The 26,640-nt window shown below is 40.0% G+C and overlaps 1 protein-coding gene across 1 annotated transcript in view; it reads right to left on the bottom strand.

The window, feature by feature from the left end:
• TMEM131L (transmembrane 131 like) overlaps window positions 1–26,640 on the bottom strand; it is a 150,495-nt gene that overhangs the window by 39,368 nt on the left and 84,487 nt on the right. The window contains exons 8-18 of the mRNA XM_046656334.1: window positions 12,149–12,226; window positions 11,794–11,947; window positions 10,457–10,515; window positions 9,793–9,901; window positions 7,750–7,843; window positions 7,077–7,230; window positions 6,351–6,521; window positions 4,718–4,787; window positions 3,530–3,647; window positions 2,302–2,443; window positions 915–1,024 (exon numbers count right to left, since the gene is read on the bottom strand). Coding sequence (XP_046512290.1) covers window positions 915–1,024; window positions 2,302–2,443; window positions 3,530–3,647; window positions 4,718–4,787; window positions 6,351–6,521; window positions 7,077–7,230; window positions 7,750–7,843; window positions 9,793–9,901; window positions 10,457–10,515; window positions 11,794–11,947; window positions 12,149–12,226 — 1,259 coding nt within the window. The remainder of the gene's footprint in view (window positions 1–914; window positions 1,025–2,301; window positions 2,444–3,529; window positions 3,648–4,717; window positions 4,788–6,350; window positions 6,522–7,076; window positions 7,231–7,749; window positions 7,844–9,792; window positions 9,902–10,456; window positions 10,516–11,793; window positions 11,948–12,148; window positions 12,227–26,640) is intronic.

Raw genomic sequence — 26,640 nt, 5'->3', positions numbered from 1 at the left:
ACATCCAGTTCATGTCCCGTCACTACTGTGTCCCAGCCCCCCCCCCCAACTGTACCTGACATATTGTAAGTGCTCCGTAAATACTGTGAATGAATGGCTTTGGCAGCACAGAATGTAAAGAAGCATAAGGTGACAAAAGCTCTAAAGATGAAGCAATTTTTCTTCTCCAAATGGTTCATGGCTATAGAACCTGATAGCAAGTGATTCTCAGCCAAGGGCAATTTTATCTCCCAGTGGACATTTGGCAATGTCTGGAAACATCTGTGCTTGCCACAGCTGGGGAGGTCCTATTGGCATCTGTTGGGTAGAAGCCAGGGACGCTGCTAAACATCCTTCAGAGCACAGAACAGTCCCTCGTCCCCCAAAGGATCATCTGGTCCAAAATGTCAACAGTGCTGAAGTTGAGAAACCCTAGGATAAGAGCAGATCCAACCAAGCCAAAAGGAGGAAACATTCTAAGTGAAACTGTGATTGTTGCGTGAAAATAAGATATAACAGACATGAACCAACAGTACGCTCATCTTATCTTCTTTAACAACACTAGATTCAAATATACTAAAACACTAAACTCACTTCTTGTGTTGCCCAGAGATCATCATGATGTAGATTCTAAATTTTAGGAGTATATGTGAAAGATCATGATTGTAAAGGTTCCCTGAACAAAGACAAGAATATTCTGCTGGGAACTGGATTTGACATAGTAACGCTAAAGATGCCACGTAACAAACACAACTGGAAATTTCCATCAAGTTATATGTACCAAGGAGCAGGGTGCCCAAGGTACATGGGTTAATACCATGTGCATCCAAGCACAGGTCCTGGGTGAAAAATGTGAAGGACTTGAAAGAATTTCAAGTCTTAACAGGATTTCCCAAACGGCCCATCAGAAAGTGTTCCCTGCCCGGGGACTTTACCATTTGTGGAGCAGACGCACTGCGGCCTCAGGTTTAGGATACAAGGCGATAGGCAGGAGCTGCAAGGAGACTGGCAGAGAGGAAGGGTTCTTCACCACAAAGTATTTCACCTAGAGATGGGGAAAGGACAATAAAAACCCCGAGAAGGACACAGCGTTACTCCAGAGATCTGCCCGCAAAGCATCCATCACCTGAATCTAATCACGGGGAACCATCACACGAATCAAATCGAGGCACATTCTTGAAAAAAAAAATGGCCTGCACACTTCAAAAATCTCTACACCATGAAAGGCAAAGAAAGGCTGAGGAAGATTAAAGAAGATAAAAAGACCTGACAGAGCAATGCGAGATCCTGAATTGGATCCTGAGCCAGTGAAAAAAAAATTGCTACAAAGTTTGCTAGTGGGATAATTGGAAAAATTTGAATCCAGACTGCAGACTGGATAACATTATTCTGATTAATGTTACATTTTCTGATTTTGGTAATTATACTCTGGTATGTAAGAGGATGTTATTGTTCTTAGGAAATGTACACTGAAGCAGTTAGAAGCAGGGGGGCATAATGTCTGACTGTCAAATGGCTCATAAAAATATGTGTGTGGAAAGAGAGAGAGGGGAAATAAAAAAGCAAGTGTGGCAAATGTTAAAAACTGATGAATCTTTGTGAAGGGCTATTGGGGTAGTTCTTGGTACTATTCTTGAAAGTCTTCTCTAAGTTGAAATTATTTCGAAGTAAAAAATTTTTTCAGAACAGTCTGAGGATGTCATCCCTAAGAAACCTAATGAGTGCCTGAGGAAGTTAAATTACGACTCAGATCATAGGGAACATGGTCCTTTGGCAAGGAGACTTAGGAGACCTGAATGGAGGTCTGCTGGTGTCACCTCCGTCCCTTTGCCCTTCTTCCTGTCGTGGAGCTCAATGAGAGGAGCACACACAGGAAGGAGTCAACACGCTGAAGTGGGAGAGCGAACAGACAGAGCCTGGTTGACAACAGCATCACAGAGCCACCTCACCAGCTTGAGACTTCTCTCCTTTGAGCTGCTCGTTATGAAGCAAACTAACTCCTGTTTAACCATGTGTTAGTCAAGATGTTCTCGGTTGTTTGCAATTGAATACTTTCTTTGCTGACAGATTGCGAATTAAATACAAACATCATAAAATGTGTTTGTTTTATGCACTTTCTGTCTGCTTTGAGTTTTATTCATTATTTTGTCCTGTGGACACCTCCCTACTAAAAGCACTGAATGGCATATGTGTGTCACTTAGTGAATTCCAATTAACTTTTGTTCTAAAACAATATTCTTGAGGTGGAAAGACTCTGGTAACGTAAAAACTCAAGAGCTGGGGTGTCACTGACGAGGAGGGTGAAAGGCATACGATCCTCACCACGCTGTTCCTCAGGGCGGTTGCGCTGAAGTTTAACACGAGGCCCGGCTCTGTGATCAAACGAGGCAGAAAGACAACAAACGATTCTGACTCCTTGGATTTCTTCAAGTGGGCAAAGCGAGTCATTCCTAAAACAGTCCTCCTGTGTAATCCATAAAGAAAGAAATTATGATGAAAAATAATTTTGATATAAAAAAAAGGAACTCACTAAATATCACTCCTACTAAAAGGAACAAGGACTCTTGGGGGAAAAAATGGCTTATTCTGGGTCTGAGGAAGAGAAAGTAAAGATGATCCTCGAACATGCTGTTTTACTGGAAAGAAAGGAAGGGCTCAAAGAATGATGGGAACAGGTTAAAGGGACCCCACAAGCTAGCCTGAAGGGGCTCTCATCAGCCAAATCTGGGACAATTTAGCGTCAAAAATAATGATGGTAATGGTGCTGATGACCAAAGAATCCACAGTGATGCTTAAAAAGAATGGAGAATGAACAAAATAATTAGACACATCATCATTTTACAGCCATTGATCTAACAACTGATCCTCCCCATGCGAGGATTATCAATGAATCCTAAAATCATGGGGTGAAATATTCTTAGGGAACAGGAAATTTATAGGATCTTAAATTATCACAGCACATATTACTTAATAATTGCAAAAGGAAAAACGTGTCTGCAGTGCAGAGAGATCCATCACACACACAAGGAGAGAGTCAGATGATTCAACTTAGCAATGTCAATAATGGGACAAATTGGCATTTATGTCCCTCCTGAGGTGATGCAATGACAAGAACACAAGACCAATCAAGTAATTAGTACTCTTCCCAAAAATGTTTAACATGAATGTAAACTTGAGGAAAAAAGTCAAAATAATCCATAAAGTATTTCCTAATAAAGTACTGAGGGTTGAAGTACCATGATATCTACAGCTTACTTTCAAATGACTCAGCGAAATGAAAATGTGTGAGTGTGTCCACATAGATACAGATGTAGAGACAGAAATAAAGCAAAAATGGCAAAATATGAACAACTGGTGAATCCAGATGAGGAATATTTGAGTATTTATTGCATTATACTTTCAACTTTTCTGAGGTTTGAAATTTGTCAAAATAAAAGGCTGAAGAAAAATACCAATTATTAAAAATTCAGTACTGCAATTTCAAAAAAGTACTATGTGATTGTTTCTCCCCAGTGCTGAATACAAGAAAGGAAGACAGGGGAAGACATACTTGCAGACGTCACCATTTTTAAATTTCTTCCATCTTTCATACAATTTATTTGCAAGTTCGGAATCCACATCCCAGGTAGATCGATCCAGAGAAAGGCTCCCTTCCCAATTTGGATTTTCTAAAAGTTAGATCAGATTTCATATTTAGAATTAGAGAAAAGGCAATTCGATTGGTAAATAATGCCAAGGGCTGACTGTTGATCTTCTCAAACTGAGAGGATGGGCAAGTGGATAAACACCCCTCTCCTTGGACTGCTTGACTAAAGTCCCTCTAACTCAAGGGCAAATGATAGATCAAATGAAACAAACATGTATAAACAAAACTAAATCGAATTATGCAAAGGGGATAACACAAAAGACACATGGCTCATGAATACACCCTGAAACGAGTTAAAATTATATTTGGACCATTTCTTAATAGCTTTAAATCTAAAAACCCAAACTGCTTCCATGTAGATGCCAGTGTCTGGGGTACCATGTGGAACACTGACAGACCAATGGCAGTCCTCCTCAGAGGGCACAGACCAGGGGCTCAGCCTGGAGGGGGTGCATGTTTATAAACTGGTCTCCTGTTCACCTCACCCTCTCTGGTCTATGTGTTCTGTCTCATCTGTGCTAAAGAGCATATCAGGATAAAAAAGTGAGAATTTCCCAAAAGAAATCTCTGTACTATAATACTCTCCTTAGATTAAATATTTTAATAAATAGAAAGGCAGGAAAAAAAACCCAGAAGTAGCTTCTATATCCACACTCTGTGGCCTTCGGTCTCACACAACAACTAGCACCCTCAATGAGATGTTTATGCTCCTGTAACTAAGGTCTTCAAATGCAATTCCAAATCATTTTTACTAACTTCTATTCAGCCCTTTTATAAGAGGACCAGAATAACCTTCCCATTTTTCCTGGAGACACAGTTGCTAGGATGATCAAATAATGTGTTTGAAAAATTCTCTTATGAAAGTACAAGCTACTTAAGGGGGCATTATTTACACCAGCACTGTGGATGTCTTCGGAGGATTCTTAACAATTTCAAGCCATTCTGTTAATGATTCTGCTCTTTAAGAATAGAATAGGATGCAGTGACATTCACAGGACTAACTATTCCATCTACAAATGCTAACTTTCCTCACTACTTCCCACCCGACCCCAAACTAGAGTTCTAGAGAAAGCCTAAGGGCAAGATACTTACCTGCTTTTGATTTTCCCATGAAATAATGCATGCCACAATGTGCTATCACTTCAAAACCCAGACTCCCTTCCTAGATTGAAAAGTGATATATGAATAACTTAAAACACAACACTAAACATAAAAATCCTAACGCACTCAAATGCAAAGCAGACATTGGCCTCCACCTCAGTGAACTTCCCTTTAACCAGAAGCCAGATAACTAGAAAGTGATTTCCTAGCTTCCTTTAATCTTGAATGAGAGCTGTGAACTCTCTCTCACAGGAAGGATCGTGACAGTGGATTCTGTACCATAATCAATACTCATACCCCAAAGACACCAAGCTGCCTTCTGGATTAAAGATCAAATTAGTCTCAGGACACTCTTAGTAGGTTTTTTCAAAAACCTGTACTCTCATCCTCTCATAAACATATGCCAATCTATAGCAACTCCCATGCTACTCGGGACATTTTAATTAATGTTCCATTCCCTACAGCTTGGGAAAGCACAGACTTGTTACTTCCAGACATCCCTGAAACCTGCCTGCTCCCTCCCCCACTCACTCTTCTATGCATCTCTTTTTTTTTTTTTTTTAAGATTTAATTTTTTCCTTTTTCTCCCCAAAGCCCCCCGGTACATAGTTGTGTATTCTTCGTTGTGGGTCCTTCTAGTTGTGGCATGTGGGACGCTGCCTCAGCGTGGTTTGATGAGCAGTGCCATGTCCGCGCCCAGGATTCGAACTAACGAAACACTGGGCCGCCTGCAGCAGAGCGCGCGAACTTAACCACTCGGCCACGGGGCCAGCCCCCTCTTCTATGCATCTCTTGACTGGAAAAAGGAAATTTCTAAGAAATATCCCCTGCTCAAAACATGGATGAATGGAATTAACCTTACATATTGTTTAGCTTAATTTTAGAGGTCCTATCTTTAAACTTATAGCTAAACATGAGGCATTCCTATCTATGAAACACCAACGCTAATAAGTGAGAAAAATCATAAAGATGGTTGCATGAATGTCTCATAGTGAAAAATTAGAATCTGGTGTTATACAGAATAGCTTGGATCAAAAAGAAGCAATAACAGTAACTAAATGAAAAGAAATAAACATCAAGAAAAAATGAGACATGTTTAAGATAAAGATCTAAATTAAATACAATTTGCCCAGATTTTAGAAAGCATTTTCTTAATTGTGAACCCTTCAGGCTTTAAATTTGGCCCACTAAAGAAATTCAAAGATTACAAGCAACTGAGAGTCACTTACCAGAGGTCTAAATAAAGCATTTAACCATCTAATTTATTTGAAGTCCTTGCAAATATGTACTAAAATCTCAACTCTGTTTTCTATAGCAAGCACATCTTCCTTACTCTACAAATTCTGGAAATAAATGAAGATGAGACTCATCTACTTGTAACGCCTTACTTCTTTCAAGAACTTCAAATTATCTTATGAAAAATAGAAACTCTTTTCAAAGACAGATTTCCATATTTAAACAATTTCCCATCTAAGAGTGGCCTGGTAATATCCTTCAATTTCTTAAACAGCCTTAAAGAACATGAGCTTAACTCAGCCAATAACACCCAAGCACTAGAAGATGATAAAAAGAAACAGTAATTTTTATAAAAATTTTAACACGTATATAGAGTTGCAAACAATACCTTGGTGGGCGCTGAGTAAATCTGTAGAGGTATTGCAAAAATAGCACCTATGTTTGTAGTCAAAAATACATTGGTGAATAGATTTATGGCAATGTCTTTAACAGCAAGTTTCAAAGAAAATATATTCCAACAGCCTGGAGGTAGAAATAAAGGGCCAGTGAAATTCAGAATCTAAAAAGAAAAGAAGCAAGAGAAATTACTTCTCCTAACACTAATTATGATTAAAATCATTATAAAGTATGATACTATAGTTCTTCCATACTTCTGAAAAATATAATTTTACTCAATTATTTCCAGGTCAAAGAATGAAAGATTTTTAGATGAATGATAGGTTTTATGTAATGTTTAATATGCTGTTTTTAAATTTCACAAAAGTAATCTTGAAATTTTCATAGGCAGTATTTTACCAAAACCTATTTTATCATGAACTAGGCTTATTTTTACTAAACATAATCTTTTCAGTATAAACTATACATTATGATATTTTTTAATAACATTAAGTGTGAAAATCCTTAAAGGATATATCCTGGTCCCTTTAAGCTCCTTGAACAATAGTTTAAAAAAATTAAAAAAGAGATCATAAAAGTAATTATGAAAACATTAAAAAGACAAATGCTTGCTATAAAAATCATTAGGTAAAAATTAAATTTTATCAATACTAATTTCATAGCATCTGACCTTAAACAAAGCTTACAATAACCTAAAACTTGGATAAAAAATATGTACCTTTAAAATGCGCTTGGTCTCCTCGGAAACAAACACGTCATTTAATACAACACTACGATCAAAATGGTTGAGGTACCACATTGACCAAACTCCTGATGTGTTCTCGTGAGTCTCTATGTGAAACTGGGTTGCAGAGGAGTCCATTCTAAAATACCTGTGAACACAGGACGTGCATGCTATCAGCCATGAGTGTTAGACAACTGTTAGCACTCGAATGAGCCCCTGACTGCAAAAAGAGGAGCTGTACAAAAGAGCAGAGAACGAAAGTTGGCGCTGGAAATGAGCTTACAGATCCGTTTCTTCAACGCTCTTGCTCCCAAGTGGATCATCTGAAGGCCAGAGGGAAAGAGGCCTGGTGAGGACCAGGACAGCTCACAGAGGCCACCAGAGCAAAACCAGGACCTGACTGCACCTCAGAAAAACGGAGCCAATAATTTTTCTCCCATAATTTGTTTCATGAACTGAATCATTCAGCTTCCTCTTTCCCATTCTGCAAAGAGCCCTTTTACTGCTTGTGATGCATTAACGCATTATGCATTAATGCATTAGCAGCACGGATGCATGACGGCAAGTCCAGAGAGAGAGAATCACACAAGCCTTATCAGTTATAGTTTAAAATAATTTCTAGACCAAAAAAGGTAACACAATTTCAGGGAAAGCAGACTTCACCTACCCTTGAACCACAGGAGAGGAGAGGCATGCTCTTAGTGTTGGAGTGTTTTTTGTTTTCTTTACATCTTCTTTCATGCCACTGTCACATGATGTAGCTATTTTGAGGTATAAAGAAATAAAAGTGAAGCCTAAGTATCTTTGCTTTCATCACGCCTGAACAAAAACAAGATATATGTTTTATTTATAACTTTTTAATTATTTCACTTTTCTGTCTCCATTAAAATCATGCATCAGATTTAAATGGTAACATCCTTTCTCAAACACTCCTCTTTTGTCTTGACCAGCTTGTTGCCAATTATCTAGAACCTGGTGTCTACTACCACCATTTCGCTTTTTCAAACCAACCTCTCATTTCTTCTTTGGGGGGAAAAAAAAAAAAAGAGTCAGCGCTTTGTGGCTTTCCCTTTGCAAAGATCTGTATTCACCGTAAATAAGAGGAAAGTCCTTGGGTCTGCCAGAGATGACAGAGGTGACACAAGCAGCTCAGCTGGCTGGGGTGGAGAGGAGCATGTGGAGGGATGAGCAAGAAAGGAAGACACCTAAATAGCAGGAAGGAGCCTCAGAGGGAAAGTGGAAATGCATTTCAAAATGCTGCTGATTTATCAAAACAACACTGTTAAGCTTTGCTTGAGCTAGGTCATCATATCAAATCACTGGTGTTGATTCTTAACTCTGATACTAACACCCAACTCTTGTGTTTTTTAAGCTGTATACATGGTTCCAAAAAAATTCACACACTAACAAAAAATGTGAAAAAGTCTACCTTTCACCCGTTTCCCAATTTCTTAGAGGAAACAACTGTTAGCAGTTTCTTGAAGATCTTTCCAGGTGTTCTATGCATACACAACTACATAGATATGCTTTAAAAAAAACAAGATGTACACACTGCTTGCATCACACGTCTATGTATGCTTTTTATTTTTTTAAGTTAGTGGGGGTTTTTTTTTGCTGGGAAAGACTCACCCTGAGCTAACGTCTGTTGCCAATCTTCCTCTCTCACTTTTTTTCCCTCCCCAAAGCCCCAGTACATAGTTGTATATTTTAGTTGTAAGTCCTTCTAGTTCTTCTATGTGAGCCACCACCACAGCACAGCTACTGACAGACTAGTGGTGTGGTTCTGCACCCAGGAATGGAACCTGGGTCACTAAAGCAGAGTGCGCCAAACTTTAACCACCAGGCCATCAGGGCTGGCTCCATGTATGCTTTTAAGAGCTACAGACTACACTCCCCTGGAGAGGAACCACAATTTAACCAGTCTCCTATCAGTGGATGTTTACATTGTTCCGCTGTCACAAACAACACGCATTTCTGTAGGTATAATTTTGAATACATATGAGTATATCTGTAGATAAGTTCCTAAAAGTAGAATTAAGGATCGAAGAGCATACACATGCATCTTAAATTTTCATAGAGATTGTCCATTTCCCCTCGCTTTTAAAAAGCCTATATCAATTTATACTCTTGTCGAAAATATGAGTGTTTTTTCCTTAATCATTACCAACACAGAATATTAACAATCTTTTTCATCTTTATCCATCTCAGTACTTGTTGCTTTAATTAACATTTCTTTCAATAGAAGTGAGGCAGGAAATGTTTTCATATGTTTAAAATCCATTTGTATTTCTTTACAGAACTTTTTAACTCTTAACAACCTAAAGCTAGGATTGGGTTTATACTCACGTGACATTCTGCATTGCATTCTACACAAAGAAACAAAACTGGGCCAGCAAAACCTCTCTATCTATGAAAGTAGCACATCCATCAAACACATTTACATCCTAGTCTTTCAAATCACCAACTGAGGTAAGCTCTAAATTCAAAATCCTCCATATGTGGCAGAATAAAAGTGGCATCAACAATAATAGCTTTTTCCACCATGCCATGTCTAAGAACTATTAAGGGTGTGGTATTGAAAGAAACTCATTCACTTTCTTCAAACCATGCCTAATCTGTAGCCATGAGTCATTTCACAGAAACAACTGCCACCCTAACAACTAGTTAACAAAAATAAAAAGACAATTTCCAATATTTTTAAAATTTGTACCTTTGCAAGTAAAAGAGGCAATTTTTGTAAAGTTTGTCGTAGAAGTAGGTAGGAGTACGGGTTCGAACTGCAGAGACAGAGCATCTCTTTGTGAGAAATGATGTACATCCTATAACAAAAAAAAATCCAGCATTACTCCTCCCAGCTGGGAGAATACTTCTCCAGTTTGAATCAACTCTGTTAAAATAACTAAGTAGCTCAGACAAGCATATACAGCAACTGCGCAGGAGATGTGTCTCTAACAGCATGAAGGGGGTGCTGATAAGCTTCATCAAATATGGGATCAAGCAAGGGCTTAAATTAAAGCAAAAGAGAATAGAGACAAGTGTTCTTGTATCTGTCTCTGAAAACTTCTCATGTTCTGTAATTAAATATACACTTGTGGGGCTGGCCCCGTGGCCGAGTGGTTAAGTTCGCGCACTCCGCAGCAGGCGGCCCAGTGTTTCGTTAGTTCGAATCCTGGGCGCGGACATGGCACTGCTCATCAAACCACGCTGAGGCAGCGTCCCACATGCCACAACTGGAAGAACCCACAACGAAGAATACACAACTATGTACCAGGGGGCTTTGGGGAGAAAAAGGAAAAAATAAAATCTTAAAAAAAAAAAAAAATAATATACACTTGTAAGTTTAATAGTCACCTTATGTGAGCATTTAAAATTACCTGTATCCATATAAGGCTGTTTCCTGAATGTAATATATACATATTTACTGCCGAATCATCTGTCCAAAAGAATCAGAGTAATGGGATTAAAACAAAGAACCATCTCATTCTCGCACCTTAATATAGTCGTTAAAATATCGCATTACACGTTTCTATAAAAAATGTGACTCATTTTTCAATACTGAAATTGAAACTAGGAGCTATTTTCTGTTGGGTGTTCTTTTAAGTCACAAGAAAAAGGACCCTTACAAAAAGATTGACCTCCCAACATAGGCTCTCTAAATGAGGAAGAACTACCCATCTAGGGTCACACTGTTTCTCCTCCGGATGAAACTAACAGCTTCAAATAAAGTTATGTTCTCCTGTTGATTACAGAGTCCCGCATTTCCTTATTTAGATGACCATACTGGGGAAAAACAAAAGCCTGGGATCTCAAAACATGGCCTTCCTTTTAACCCTCATGGGATCAGGGTCTTCTCTACATTGATGTCCACCTGGCCATTCTGAGAATTACCCAAAACTATGAACCAAAGGACTGAAAGCTCTCCTGCTGATCCGTCACACTAGAACTAATTCTGAGGACTGGAAAGTAAATGATGTTTGACCAACAATTAAGACTGCCAATATAAAACTACATTTTGGTACCATTTCTTTCTCTAAATATATATATATATATATATATATATATATATATATATATATACACTCACATACCAGAACAGTCTTGATAACTAACGGATAATAGCAAACCCTACATTATAAATGTCATGGATCATAAAATATGTATCTCCTACAAAAGTTCTTAGAAATTCAAACTGATGAACTATGCTATTTCTGGTAAGTAGGACATACATTTTCAAAGATAGAATTCATAGAAATGAACACTAAAATTCACACTACTCTAACTTGTCAGGAATCTGGGAACAACCAGCATCCAATCAACTATTAAAAGAATAAAATAGCATGATTTGGTCAAGTGAGCTTCTGCAAATCAGTAAAAGTGGAACAAGAGACACAAGATTTCAAATACCTTGTGAATATTTATATTAGATTGCTGTGTCCATCTAATTTGTGTACTATCTCCAGAATGCCAAGAAAAATTATTCCCAAGGAAACTCAGAATGGTTTGCAGTTGCCACTGAATTTATTCCAAAATAATACAGATGCACTAGCAGTTGCAGATTGAGAACCAGTTAGTATTACAATCTCTTAACAATGAAAGCACAGGCCCTTTGTCTTAGAGTGTAACGATATCATCTACAAGTAAATGCTATAGAACGATGATGCAGGTTAATCAAGACACATGATAATAAAAATTTTGAAAGATTCCACCTTACCTGAGGTCTCAGATTTATCTGTAGCTACATAAATAATAGAGAGATGATCTAACAAATCTTGTGTGGTTTCTTCAAATTCTTTTGAAGAGTTCTCCATCGTTAGAATTATGCTCATTTGTAGCCGTAAAATATCATCAGATTCCAGATAACAACTCTGAGATCAGAGGGATGGAAAAAAAGAAAAAACTCGAAAAATCACCCAAACTTTTTGATTTCAAATTTTATAAAAAAGAAAAGCACTTAAGGTAAGGACATGTGTATTTCTCCAAGAACAGAATGTGCTGTTTTATTTTGTATTTCTAAGCAAAGAGGCAGGAAGGAAAGGAGAGAGAAAACACTACATTTTTTATTTTACCTTTAATTGCTGACACACTTTATTATGTAAACTGCATTCCAGTTGCACCTGCAAGAGGCTACTATTAGTGGTTTCTGCCTAAAAGAAGAAAAAAGGGGGAAAAAATACTTAGAAACAATAGGCTCACTCCAGTATTAATATTAAACAATCTATCATTTATTCAGAAACTACATTCACTCATTCACTTATTTATTCATTCCACAAATATCTGAATATCTGTTATATGCTGAGTATTACACTATTTACTGAAAATACAACAGTGAATAAAACAGAAAAATCTGTCACTGAGCTTACATTAATGGAAATCATAAGCTCTCCCTTGGGCAACACGAAAATTCCTATTATGGAAGCAGATAAATATGTCCTAAATATATATGGGAACACTCTAGTTTGGCATTTCTTATGCTTTTTGAACATTTTGTTTCAACATAGGAGTCTACTTTTATTTTAAAGTAGGTTCACCCACTAATAGTCAATCAATTGTTCTTATGTCTGCCTTCCATCTGTAGAACGACCTTAAAAGCTATGACAAAACCATAAGTGATGTCGCAAATTCAACTGGCTATCATTTTTCATATGTGGAAGAGCTACAGATGAAAGAGACAAAAGTATATGGAAAGAATGCAGAATTTCATAAGTTCAAAGATCTTAACAGCCACACAGGATGATATTGACATCTTGAAGACAAGGAAACGCAAACTCCAATCCAGGGATATACAGCCATTTGGGTGGGAGGGTGGGGGCGGCAGACAGGGAATACACAGAAAATTCAGGGGCTCGTCCCATGGCCTAGTGGTTAAATTTGGCACGTTCCACTTTGGCAGCCTGGGTTTGGTTCCCAGGAGTGGACCTAAACCACTCATCACCAGCCATGCTGTGGCGGTGACCCACATACAAAATAGAGGAAGATCGGCACAGATGTTAGCTCAGGGTGAATCTTCCTCAAGCAATTCTTCCTCAGGAAGGAAAAAAAATTCAGGTAGTGCAGCATGTGAATTTCAAGGACCTTGGCTGTGAGATTTCCTCTTTAGATGAGTTTGACGCGTCTGGCATAGTGATTATAAAAGGCACTTGGCTTGGCAGCCACAATCAGAACACCAGGAAATCATGGTCAGCTAAGAAGCCATTCCCCAAATCCTTGGCAGACTCAATTGTGGGTAAGTGTCTATTCACTCAAGGAAGATTTAGTATTAAGTAGAATCACCACAATTACATTTAATTTGTTAGATTTATAAGAATTTCCTAAGTACATTATATAAAAACACATTTTTAACTACTTCAATTGTCATTCAGCAATTAAAGTATAAAAACATAGAATAAAATATATTACATTTTAAGATGTTGTAAAAATAGTTAAGGAGTTTAACCAAGCTTGTAAATGGAACCAAACATTAATCAGAGACTTTTTTCAAAAACTAATTGCTAGTATCTGCTAGACTTAAACAGAATAATACCATTTGTGAACTGAACCTAAAATCTTAAGAACTAGATGTTTTAATTTGTCTTTTTGTGAACAAGTCCCACTATCAAAGACATAAACAAAAAAAGCCCACTAGTACTGTCTGAAATTGCTTTCACCAAAGTTATAAATGACCTCCTCATATCCAAATCCAATAGCAACTTTTCATTTTGTCCAACCCTTCTGCACTTAACAACATTAACCACTTGTCCTTCTCTTGGTTGTCTCTCTGGCTCCTCCTCCTCTACCCATCAGATGTTAGCATTATTCAGGTTTGGTCTTCTGCCCTTTCACGCTCTCCCTAGGGGAGGCTCTTTCACATGTTGAAACCACCCATACTTATCTCTGCAGCTCAGACCTCTCTGCACTCCCATGTGTCCAACCAACGACCGGGCATCGCCTGCATCCTCACACATCCCAAGGCAGCTACGTCTGCTCTATACCTCGTCTTAGCACCATTATTCACAGACAGCTCTATTATTCACACAACTGCTTAAGCCAGAAACCTGGAAACCAACTTCACTTCACCTTCTGACTTACCCTCCTCAAACAAATCCATAACCAAGTTAGATTGATTGTACCTTCTCAGCAGTCCTTGAATCCATTCATTTCTCTTCATCCCTAATACCCCAGAGATCAGGGGTCAGCAAATTATGCCAAATACAGTCCTCTGCCTGTGTTTGTAAATAAAGTTTTATCGGAACACAGCCACGTTGATTCCTTCACTCTCCAGGCCTTTACTGAAAAAGTTTACGGATCCTTGCCCTAGTAGGAGGTAGGGAAGGAGCGAGGTAGGTAGGCTGGTACAGTAACTTCTTCCTAGTCTCCCTGTGTCCACTTCTGCCCTCTCCACTTCACTCTCCATGCTGAATCAAGAGTGAGTTTACAAACATGTGAATCAGGTGATACCACTAACTCCTTAAAACTCTTCAAAGACTTCCTGCTTGGCCAAAGTTCCAAATTCTTCCCTATAGCTACAAAACTCAAGCACCTGCCTAGTCTCCGCCTCTCTGTTTATACTCCAGCCTCACTGGTCTACTTTCTGCTGTTTTGCCTTACAACCTCTGAAGTTACTGTTCCTTTGCTTTGAATCTGCATCCCCAATCCACCCTCCCTTCCACCTAGCTATACCCAATTCATCCTTCGTCTTCCAGCTTAAATATCATTTCTGTGGAGATCCTCCCTGACACAGTTAGGGTAAATGCCGTTCCTCCCACCCATAGCACCTTTTACCCAACCCTCTTTAACATTCCTTATTATAATGTAACAACATGTTCAAGGTCTGTCTTCCTCAGCAGATTGCAAGCACATTATCTGATGCTTTTGCCACAATGCCTACAGCTTAATCGACACTCAATATATAGCTGGTGAATGAAGAGAAGTGGGCACAGAGCCAGAGACGCTTGCTTGAAAAGTGCAAGCCTGAAAAGGGCAAGAAACTAAAAATAACAAACAATGGCTATAAAATGAAAGAATATACCAAAACCTAGTATTTGGCATGTGCTTCTCATCTGAAACTTTAAAAAAAAAAATCTTAAAGAAAATCCCATATCAATACGGTTTGAACATATACATTTATAATTATTTTTTTTCAATCTACAGCAATTTAACTATAGGTCTTAACCTGACAAGGCAATTCTATTCCCTAAAATATTTTTTCAAATACCAAGATGTAAAAAGTTCAAAATTATAATTGTGGACACAATTAAAAATCCTATTTGCACAGTGATTTATGTGATTTAAAGCCTAATATTTTGTCATTTTTGGTAAGCTTCTGGATGGATGAATTTACAATTTACCATTTTAAGTAAGATTCTTCTATTAGCTGGAAGCATAACAAAAACAAACTACTATATTGTTTCATTTGTTATAGAACATATTTCAGAATCCCACAAGGGGGAGTTCCAGCACCTCCAGGCTCCTCTTGAAGCGCCTTAATGTTTCTCAAAGAGAAATTTAAACGTTCGTGTCTTTCTCAGAAGAATAAAACTATGATAATCTTGACTTGAAAAAGGAAACCATAACCAAAACATGAGCCAGGTGGGGCAACCACACACACACACGGATTACGAATTCTCCCTGCAAGGATGCCAGCTGAGCACATTTGTTATGACAGTAGGACATCTTAGCCAGCAGTGTGCCTGGGCAGATTCTAACAGGAAAACAAACAAAAACCTACTTCTCCACTTTTGAAACCTCCTACACTACTTTAACAAATCAGCTCATAAATTTTATAGCTAAGAGAGAAAATAGTTCCTTAGAAGTTTTCAGAGAAAGTATATGGTATTATTCCCTTTTAGAAAATAGGGAAAAATGTGGTTCGGAGGGGTCAAATGACTTAGCAATAGCAAAGGTCCTGAGCTTAGCTAGTGGAAAACCAGGGGAAAAAAAAAAAGCAGGTTTTTTGACATAAGTCAGTACTTTTTCTAAGTAAATCAGAATAGACCAAGTCTATTCCTCCTAGGCTTAAAAGCCTAAAAATTCCTCAACATGGAAACATATATTAGAAAACCATGTCAAGAGATAATGCAACAGTCAAGAAAACGGCAGTGTTAAAACTCCTTTTGTAATTGCTCGTATTCCCATGGTTTTGTGGTGAAAGGCTATGAGTCCAGGTAAATGGATCCAAAAGAGAAAAAAACATCACCTTCTTCTACTTACTAAGAAACTGTTCTTTGTACACTGGGCCAGGGGCAAATGCGATTTTGGGGTATTGTGTGCAATTAAACAGGAAAGAAAGTGATAGACGTTAAAAAGTCCTAAGTCATTTTAGATGACTTTTATTAACCAGAGTAAACCATATCCTAACAAAATCTATATTAATCCAGACAGAATCTATATTAATCCAGACAGAATGAACAAAACTTGAAATTATGACATTCCCAGTAATGACCACACATGAAAATCTTTAAGTAAAATAACTTCTGAAATATAAAAGAATTACTTAGATAAATCCCAATCTTAGATTCTTTCTCAGACATTTTTCTCCCCTTTTACAACTTTGAATACTACGTTTTAGAGGTCCTTACAAAAGTAAATCTCTTATGCCAATGTGTCTATCAATAGGAACACAGATTTCATATAAGCCTTGTGACCGTTCCAGCCAGTGGCCCACACATATGTTGCTAGGTACAACACATTCTATACAGCAAATGATTTTCTATAAAATGGGCACTTTCTTGGGTTCTTTCCATATAACACTCATGCTCTATAACCGAACTCCTAATTTAGGGTTTCCTGCATAACAGACAGGCTCAGCTGAGTTATTAGTAAGCACTGTATGGTTGCTTTACCCTTTAAGAGCAATTGTATTTCAACCCTCACCACTACCATTGCCCTTCTATTGTCTGAGGGCATATAGAAGTCTTAACCACTGAAACAAAATTTACCTACCTTGCTAGACCCACTCGCTAAAATATTTGTAAAAACCAAGGAACTGGCTGATAAGAGTTCTTTGTTTTAAGGGAAAAGGGGTTAAAGCAATTGTACAGCATGTTTCCCTATCCACATCTTTTTAGAAAAGGCAGTGTGGCCAAGTGGTTTTGCAGTCAACATAGACTCAAGATGAAACCCCAACCATCAGACCCTGGGGACATTCCCTACCTTTCCCAAGACTCAGGCTCCCTTTCTATAACACAGAGTTAATGAACTCACGGCCACGTTATGAGCATTAAATGAGATATATATGCCAATCACAGGGCACAGGGTAGGCCTTCAAAAGCGAGCATTATTATTTTTCTTTCCCACATCAAAGCTGCTAGAGAGGAAACTCCTCTTCCCCATCCCTTGGTTTCTAAGAGAAGGGATTTCTCTTTCATAAACACTCCAAATTCTTTCTGTATTCTTTCACAATTCCTTCAGAACCCAAGAAAAGAGAGATGTCATTTACTGCATACCACCTCCCACCTCCCTGAAATGTGCCAGAAACCCTGAAAGACAGACAAAAGGTAATTTGGAGAAGAAGTTAACACTTAGATGTTGAGACTTTGAGTTGGACCAAGTGGCAGTGACCCGCATTGTGCAACACCCTGCCTTACACTCTGGGAGCTGGCTTTTAACCATTACAACCTGGGCTGGCAGTGCCAGCACAGCCATGAGGGGTTTTCACCTTGGTAGGTCATGCACGCTTTGGTGGCCCTGTCCAAAGACAAGCAGCTATTTTTACACCACTGGATGCTGTTGGGCCTTAAGCAAATGGCAAGTGGGTCCTGAAGGCCTAGTTCAGCCCCTGAACCTGGGCCCAGGCTTGGCATAAGTTCAAGCTTTATGATGCAGGCTGCGGCAGCTCGACCTTGAGCAACATGGGCACAACTTTTACCTAAGTAGGCATGGCCATGGCAAGGACTGGGCTATAAAAGAAAGGGTGTTGCAACAGAAAATAGTATGGTGGTTCCTCAAAAAATTAAACATAGAATTACCAAACGATCCAACAACTCTACTTCTAGGTATATACACAAAAGTGACAGGAGGGGCTTAAACAGATATTTGTACATCCGTATTCCTAATAGCATCATACACAATGATCAAAAGGTGGAAACAAGCCAAAATGCATCGATGGATGAATGAATAAACAAAACATGGTATATACAATACAATGCACTATTATTCACTCTTAAAAGGAAATTCTCATGCTATAACATAGACGAACCTTGAAGACACTATGCTAAGTGAAATAAGTCAGACACAAAAGGAAATACCGTGTGATTCCACTTATATGAAGGGAGCTAGAATAGTCAAATGCACAGAGACAGAAAGAAGAATAATGGTTACCAGGCACTGAGAGGAGGAAGTAATGGAGAGTTAGTGTTCAATGGGTACAGAGTTTCAGGGATGAAAAAGTCCTGGGGATGGATGGAGTTGATGGTTGCACATCAGTGTGAATATACGTAATGCCACTGAACTGTACGTTTAAAAATGGTTAAATGGTAAATTTCGTGTTATGCATATTTTACCACAAGAAAAAAAGAGAAAAGGGAGAAGGAAAAAGAAATAAGAAAAAAACAAAGAAAAAGATATCCAGTCAGGGCTCTCTTCAAAATAGAGAGAGCTTCTAGAATACTATCTGCTGCTTTTATAGCCACGTCTTGAAGAAACTGTTAAGTGCAACTCCAGGCAGGCAATACAGACAGGCTGCTCTGAATTCTGTTTCTTTCTCACGCATTAGCTTCACGGCTAAGAGTTGGAACTGTGAGAGGGTTTAGCTTACACTCATGTGATTGGCCCACAGACTCAAAAGTTCCTCCCTAACTCACTGGCTCTAGATTTATTATTCATCTAAATGCTAAGCACTGCTTTAGATGTTCAAGATCCAAAGTGAGAGATATGTGGATGGGTGGCAGATTTCATAAATAAAGAAGCAATAAAGGTATTCTCATTAAGGAGATATGCGCTCAGCCTGGGTTGAGTTGGAAGAGCAATCTGACCAACTTATTGCTTGCACAAAGAAGGCAACCACTAAGGTCTGTCCCTCCAACAATCAGGTTCACTCCAGAAATCAAAGAGGTGCTAGAAGGTTAGAGAAACACATTGTAATCTTCCTATCAGGGGAAGAGGAACAAGAACAAGAAATTAAAAGCAGGAAGGCTGACTGATGAAGCAGGAGAAAGAGAGGGCTCCCCTTAGGAGAAAGGCTGACATCTTAGCAAACAACTAGACATGGAAAAAACAGCAAAAGAGACCTTGAAGATCTGGTTCAACAGACATGAAGTGAGACACAGATAGCCTGGGATCTAACTGAAATGAGGGAGATATATCTCTGTGCTTGTTGGGGCTTAAAAAAAATCCAGTAAAAGAAGACAAGACGCAAGATCTCAGCAGACAAACTGCTTCCCCCAAAGGAACCAGAATTCACTTCTAGGAACTATGGAGAAATACCCTTCTGACAGAGTAAACCCATAGTAAGAGCAATTGAGGACCCACACCTTCAAGGATGGAGACAGTTATACCAATGGTTACATTAACTCTGGACTGGCGAGGGGGAGACCAGGGAGGTCCGAATAGAATGCTCAGAGCATGTCAGGCAGAGATACAGCTATGGCCTCTGCCCCGAGGAAACATGTTTGAGAAGTTTATGGAATTAGGACTCAGTCTAAGAGAAGGCACAGCAAAGAAGAAACCCTAGAAAGGGGCACCAGGCAGGACCAGACTGACCCCAGGCCGATTTAGACAAGAGAGTATCTCCTGTGTAAGATTATCCAATGCAGGGAAGAGAAGATTCAGCGGACCTGGAACTTACTGACTTTATCTCCCTTGCCCTGGGAGAACTCAAAAGAGACTATCTAGAGGAACAGCATCTAGAGGAAAAGAAATGTACTAGACCAAAAAGTAAAGGAAAAAGTAAAAAAAGGATGCACCAATTCCAGCAAACAGTAGTACCTTAAAAGTGTTAGAGAAAGAAAGAGATCAAGAAAAGAAGCTGGTTAAACACCTAGAAACTCAAAGAAGCCTTCCTGAGAGGAAGAAGGGACAGGAGAAGACAAGTGCATCCTGGAGGCACAGCCTGTGCCTGCAGAGAAAGAAGGGGCCCACTCACCACCTGGAGGAGACAGTGAGTGGCTCCCAGCCAAGGTGCTAGCCCCAAGCTTCCAGCGTGTCAACAGCAGCTCCCCTCCCAAAATCTGCTGAGAACGATGCTCCTCTTCAAATAAGTGGGATGAAAAGGGAAAAACTTTCCCTAAGAAGTAGGTTCCAGAAGCCTCAGCAAGTCCACAGTAAGAGGGAGTGGAAACCACAGTGGGCACAGGTCTCAATGTCCCTGCCCACAGACACAGCATAAGCTCCATCCCCAAACAGAGCTCAGATACTACCAGCGCGGGAGTGCCAGAAACAAGGGCTCCAGGACAGAAAGGAGAAGAAAGACACAACAAGTGACCGAGCTGCCACCATCGCAAAATTTCTAAACTCTGAGGGCAGACCAGAAGGTCTCAGGTGCCACTTCCTGAGAGAGGAGGTGGTATGCACAGGGTGCTCCTCCCAAATCCCCAAAGGTCCCAAATGCGCTTCGTGATGGGTGATCTCTCCTCATCCCGTTTAAATGCAAAGGTTGGACTCTGAACAACAGGTACAAATGGAAGCTGAAACCATGGTGATGCTCTCTCCATCCTCCTTCCCTCCCCTTGGCAAACAGGAAGTACTGGGAACAATGCTGCTTAGAAAGGGCTGAGATGGGGGGCATGCTTTCCAAATGTGGTGGATGTAAGCTTGATAATCTGATATTCTTGTGTGCCTTCTTAAGACTCTAGACTCCAGGGAGGCTCAAGAGAGACTCAGTATTGAACTACCAGAACTTCTGAAACCCCAAGAAAGCTGCGCACATTCTAGTGAGAGCGAGCCCGGGTTGTAAGCTGCTCAAGACTTCCCAGCTGCACACAGGCATGGAGAACTGCTTGGGCTAAGACCAAAAAAAAAAGAAGGAATTGGGGAGGGCTTCAAATTCTTTGAATGTTAACTCACAGGCCAACATAATTTGATATGGGACTGGAGCCTTGAACTTTCATGTCTTGCCAGGGACTGAATCTCTGAATTTTAAATTTCTCCCTGAGAGTTTCATAATAGGAAAGGGTTTATATACAAAAACTTCTTTTTTTTTAAAGTTAAGTGATGAATGCATTTTAGCTGTGTGCCAAGTGCTAAGCTTTTCACATGCACTAATTTATTCAACAGCTACAGCCCTCCTATGAGGTAGGGCTATTATTATCTATTTTATAGATAAACTGAGACACCAAAAGGTTAAGTAACTTGGCCAAGGTCCTTCAGAACCAAGATTTTTACCCAGCTGGTCTGGTTTTAGAATTCCTCTTCCTATTCACTACACAATATACCTCTGTGATGGGGCATCCTTAGATGGTTTGTATTTTTTTATTGGAATATCTTAACTCTGTTATTTGATGCCATTGCAAAAGCTCTGATAAGCTGTATTGGATATTAGACTGTATTGACTATTAGAGAAGAATGTGGGATGGGAAACAGATGAGGGCATGAACTTTCAACCTTGGGCACAGTGTGGCTTTGGAGTAGATTATCAATGATTACTAAAATCCATCTCAGAACTTTCCAGGGGCAAACTCAACAGCACACTCCAGGAGTCCAAGGGGATCAACAGAGAAATAGGGGGTTTGTACTGGTGGGAGGAAGAACAGGCTGAGGAAGGTGGGAGCCCAGCCGCCAGAAGTCTGCTGGTCTCCTTGTCAGAGAGGCAGGGTCACAGGCTTAATAACAGGTAAGCCCAATGAGTACAAAACTGAGGGATGTCAGACGGAAAGGATGCTTTCCCTAAGTACTCCTGTCCTCCTGCCCCAAGCCCTCCTCTCCCCTTGAGGTAAAGGGAGTTGCCTTTAGTGGGTAACAGACCACGATCCCGTGCTGTATGCAGGGGTGAAAAGGCGGGGGCTCTCCAAGGAGCTGGTTTCTTTTCTTCTCTCTACACCCTGGGTGAGGGTGTCTGTCCTTGATTCAAATTTCCCTTCCAGTGAGCCACCCCACAGTCCGCCCTAGGGGATTAGGGAGTGAGCGACTCTGGCTCTCTTATCTCAGCAGACACAGGAGAATGTGGCTATCAGTAATATAAACGTGGCATTTCAGTTCTCCAACTCCTGATTCTTATATACTCACTAGTTCCAAAAACTTGGCCGAGAAGAGAGGTGCCTTCTATTGGGCATCTTCAACTCTTCTAACAGAAGTTTCTAGACTATTCTAATATAATAAATGTTTGAAAGACGCCAAAAAGGATTCATGTCTTATAACTTCATAAATAGCTGAGATTATAGTTCTTCCTTTTTAAGATTATTTATTCAATTATCAAGCAGTTATTTACCTCACATTATATGGTCAGGCTCTGTGCAAGGTGATCAGAAAGTAAATATTGACTAGGACATGACTCCTGCTCTTAAGGAACTTATAATCTTAGTAAACGAAAACATGTACATAAAAACAAATGCGTCTGAGTATGGTACTTGCAATGATGGGGATCTCTCAGGGTTTTCAGTAAGGAGCTAGTCAGCTCTCCTGGGAGACAAAGCCAACATTGAGTTACAAGAGAGACCAGGAAATTATGTTCTCCTAGCAGCCAAGAGAGCAGAGACGTTAGAGAAGCAAACAGTTGGAAGATGAGGGCAGGAGGCTCCCCTGGCTCTGTGAGATAAAGAAGAGGGGAGAGGGAAGAGAAACACCCACACCCACACATCTTGGTATTTCTCTCTTTTCAGTCTTTTTTTGAGGAAGATTAGCCCTGAGCTAACTACTGCCAATCCTCCTCTTTTTGCTGAGGAAGACTGGCCCTGAGCTAACATCCATGCCCATCTTCCTCTACTTTATACGTGGGATGCCTACCACAGCACGGCTTTTGCCAAGCGGTGCCATGTCTGCACCCAGGATCCAAGCCAGCGAACCCCAGACCGCCGAAGCAGAAATGCGAGCACCTAACTGCTGCGCCACCGGGTCGGCCCCTCTTTCTAGTCTTTATCATGCTTCTTTCCTTTCTCCCACTCACCAACCCTCTCTCTCTCCTCAAGTCCCATTCCATTGAATCATTCTCATCTGTAGCTCCAAAGAAAATAAGAAAAAATTTAAAATTTAAGCAATTTCCTTGCTTTTAAAACCTATATTCCGAGGTAGGCAGGCAGGGGAAATTAAGTAATGGCATATATTTACCCAACATATAGTAATAACTTTCCAGAGTCTGACAGCCTAACATTTTTACGTAAAAAAGATCAAACGACTTTCATCATGCAAAGAAATGTTATTAATGCATTATAATTACAAGTGGATTTGAGGGAATTCTCAGCTGTCATGCTCAGTAAATCTGTTTATTTCATTTAACTAATTATGTAACATGATCAGGAAACCAGGACAGACACAGTGGCCTTTAACCTTTCCCTGTTCTCTATTTTCCATCTACAAATCCTAGATGGGACTTTTGCAACTTATTTGTTAGTGAGAAACATGCCTTTTTCCGTTTCTCCTGTCACTCTATGATTGAAAAAAGCTCTCCTTATTCCCCCTACACACTGATTTTACCGCCTCCCTTCCAGATTGCCACATTTAATTGATAGGGATCAGCACCTCAGGGGAAATGTAGCAGGAAAGCAACTTGGGGCACCCTTCCCCCACCTGGCAGGCACCAGGCTCCCCTTGGCCCGGGACTACAGCCCTTTGCCCAACACCTGTCCCAGGCAGGCAGGCACAAGGGCCTGACATCACCACTCCAAAAGGAAAGGCTGTGCCAATCTTAAAAGGTTAGGAACTCCTGTCTGAAACGTATTAGATATCACACAGAATACCCAGAAATAATCTCTCCTTTACACAGCCCAGTAACACCATCCCGTGGAGGGGGAGGGGAATCCTCATCTTACACACACGCTCGGAAAAAATACCAAAAGCAGATGACAAAATATTCATCCTGGTTACCTTTGTTGTGTGTGACTGTGGTCTTGGGGCTTATTTCTAATTTTTCACTTCTCTGGTTTGCCTTATCTTTGCGTAATTATACTATAATTCCTTATAAGCACACTCTCTTTTTTAGACAACTGAATAACACGATACCAAGTTGGGACACACACATACAAAAGCACCTTTACTTGGAGGGGCTCTGTATCATCAGTTTCCCTCTATCTTTAAAACCTCTCTGGGTTTCCCATATTGCCTTATAATTCCATTTTTAACAATAAATATTATTTTACAATGATTCCAATAACAATTTAAGTTCTTTTCAATCTCTGAGGCAAGCTTATTGCTATATATGCCAGATTCTGAGACAATGTCGATTTCAAATATCCTGGTTTTCCCAAATAAACCACTGAAACACTCCTCAAATCTCAATAGTTTGGATCCAAAACAGCACTGAGGAAAATATTAAAAAATAAAATCTCCAGCCAGCCCTGATGGCCTAGCAGTTAAAGTTGTGTGCTCACCACTTGGGCGGTCCGGGTTCACTTCCCAGTTGCAGAACCACACCACCCATCTGTTAGTGGCCATGCTGCGGCAGCGGCTCACACAGAAGAACTAGAAGGACCTACAACTAGCATATACAACTACATACTGGGGTTTTGGGGAGGAAAAAAAAAAACTCTTGGGGCTGGCCCCGTGGCCGAGTGGTTGGGTTCGCGCGCTCCGCTGCTAGGCGGCCCAGTGTTTCGTTGGTTCGAATCCTGGGCGCGGACATGGCACTGCTCATCAGACCACGCTGAGGCGGCGTCCCGCATGCCACAACTAGAAGAACCCACAACGAAAAATACACAACTATGTACAGGGGGGCTTTGGGGAGAAAAAGGAAAAAATAAAATCTTAAAAAAAAAAAAAATAGTTTAAAAAAAAAAAGTACTTGTTTAAAAAAAAAAAAAAAACTCTTGCTTTTTCATGAGCCTAACACAACTATATTTACCTATCACATCCCACCACATATTTCACAGTTACAATCAGAGGGTATGTTCTAGCTTATATTCTACTATTCACTTGTCAGACGTTTCTACATAACCATCATAATTATAACTTGGAAGAACTACTTAAGAGTCTACTGTGTTGATATAGTCAAATTCATCAAATCCTTTTTCCACTGCTGAGCCTTTAAGCTGTTTCTACTGTTTTTGCCATTATAACAATGCTGCAAAAAATTTTATTTGCATTTATCTTTCCTGGATGATCAATTGCTAAGTCAACGACATGACAATCATTAGGAGACTTACCATACGTTGGGAAAATTTAAAGCATACTGAGCTGGCACAGCCAATCCTGGCTCTGCTCTCTTCACTAAGAAACTTAAACTCTAAGTCCATTCTACAATTTCTAAAATAAGAATAATACCACCTGCCCTGGTAGTAAATCTATTGAAGGTCAAACTGGTTGATGTGGTGAAAAGATGAAGTTATACAAATCTTAGATGTTATAACTGGCAGATATGCTATTTGCGGATCTCAACTCAGATGCCCACTGACTCATCTATTAAAAACTCGGGGGGGGGTCAGCCCGGTGGCACAGCAGTTAAGTTTGCACATTCTGCTTTGGCGGCCTGGGGTTCATCGATTTGGATCCCGGGGGCAGACCTATGCACCACTTGTCACTTCTTGTAGAAGAAGATGGGCATGGATGTTAGCTCAGGGCCAGTCTTCCTCAGCAAAAAGAGGATTGGCAGCAGATGTTAGATCAGGGCTAATCGTCCTCAAAAAAAAACACCAAAATTCTGGAGGACAGCCTCAATGTACTGCAGTAAGTTGATACTGAGATTATAAAAATGAAAAAGCAACAGGCCCTGGTCCGGAAAGGCTCACGGAAGAGCAGGGGGGCAGATAACATAAGACACTGTTAAAGCAGGGGACTGGAGCACGTTCTTGCCTGGAACCTAAAGAGGTTCCAGAGGAGGTGATAATCCAAACTCAGTCTCAAAGGATAGAACTGGAAGGATTGAGTTAAAATACGGTAAAAGTTTATGGAGGTGAGACTGTTTGTAAAAAAGGGATGGCATGTTCTGGCAATGATGAGAAGTTTGTGAGATCAGAGTTGAGAAGGGAAGGGTGGGACCTCTGAAGCTGAAGAAGAAGCTGGGCCCGGGTGACAAAGGACCTCATACGCCAAGTTAAGTCGCTCGGACTTTATCCTGTAAATAACAGGGGACCCAGCTAGTACAGTGACCAGGGAAATGATGGACAGTTTTCTTGAAAAAGACATCGTCAGCAGCAGTGTGACAAGTGGACTGGAGCAGAGAAAGGCTGACTGGGAGAATAATCTAGGTGCAAATGACGACAAGACAGCAACAAGAGTAGAGGGACCTCAGATTCTCACTTAGACCCACTGCGATTTCTCATCTGCTAGGAATTCCTACCCCAAAAAGATCAAAACAAATGAAAAAGAAGGACCAAATGAAAAGGTTTAAAAAGAAAAAAGCCATCTTAATTCCTCGCGTTTCGCTACTTTCTTCCCGAGAGCAGGCAAGTATGTGCAGCAAAGAGATGGAAATGTACACCCTCCTCTCCAGTGAACTCGGCAAACTGCTATCAAACACCAGGCCAGCCAGAATTTAGACAGAAGACGAATCACACAGCAG

Source organism: Equus quagga, chromosome 3 (assembly GCF_021613505.1).
Source record: "Equus quagga isolate Etosha38 chromosome 3, UCLA_HA_Equagga_1.0, whole genome shotgun sequence".
NCBI classification, from domain to species: domain Eukaryota; kingdom Metazoa; phylum Chordata; class Mammalia; order Perissodactyla; family Equidae; genus Equus; species Equus quagga.
This window is presented reverse-complemented; position numbering and strand designations above follow the sequence as displayed.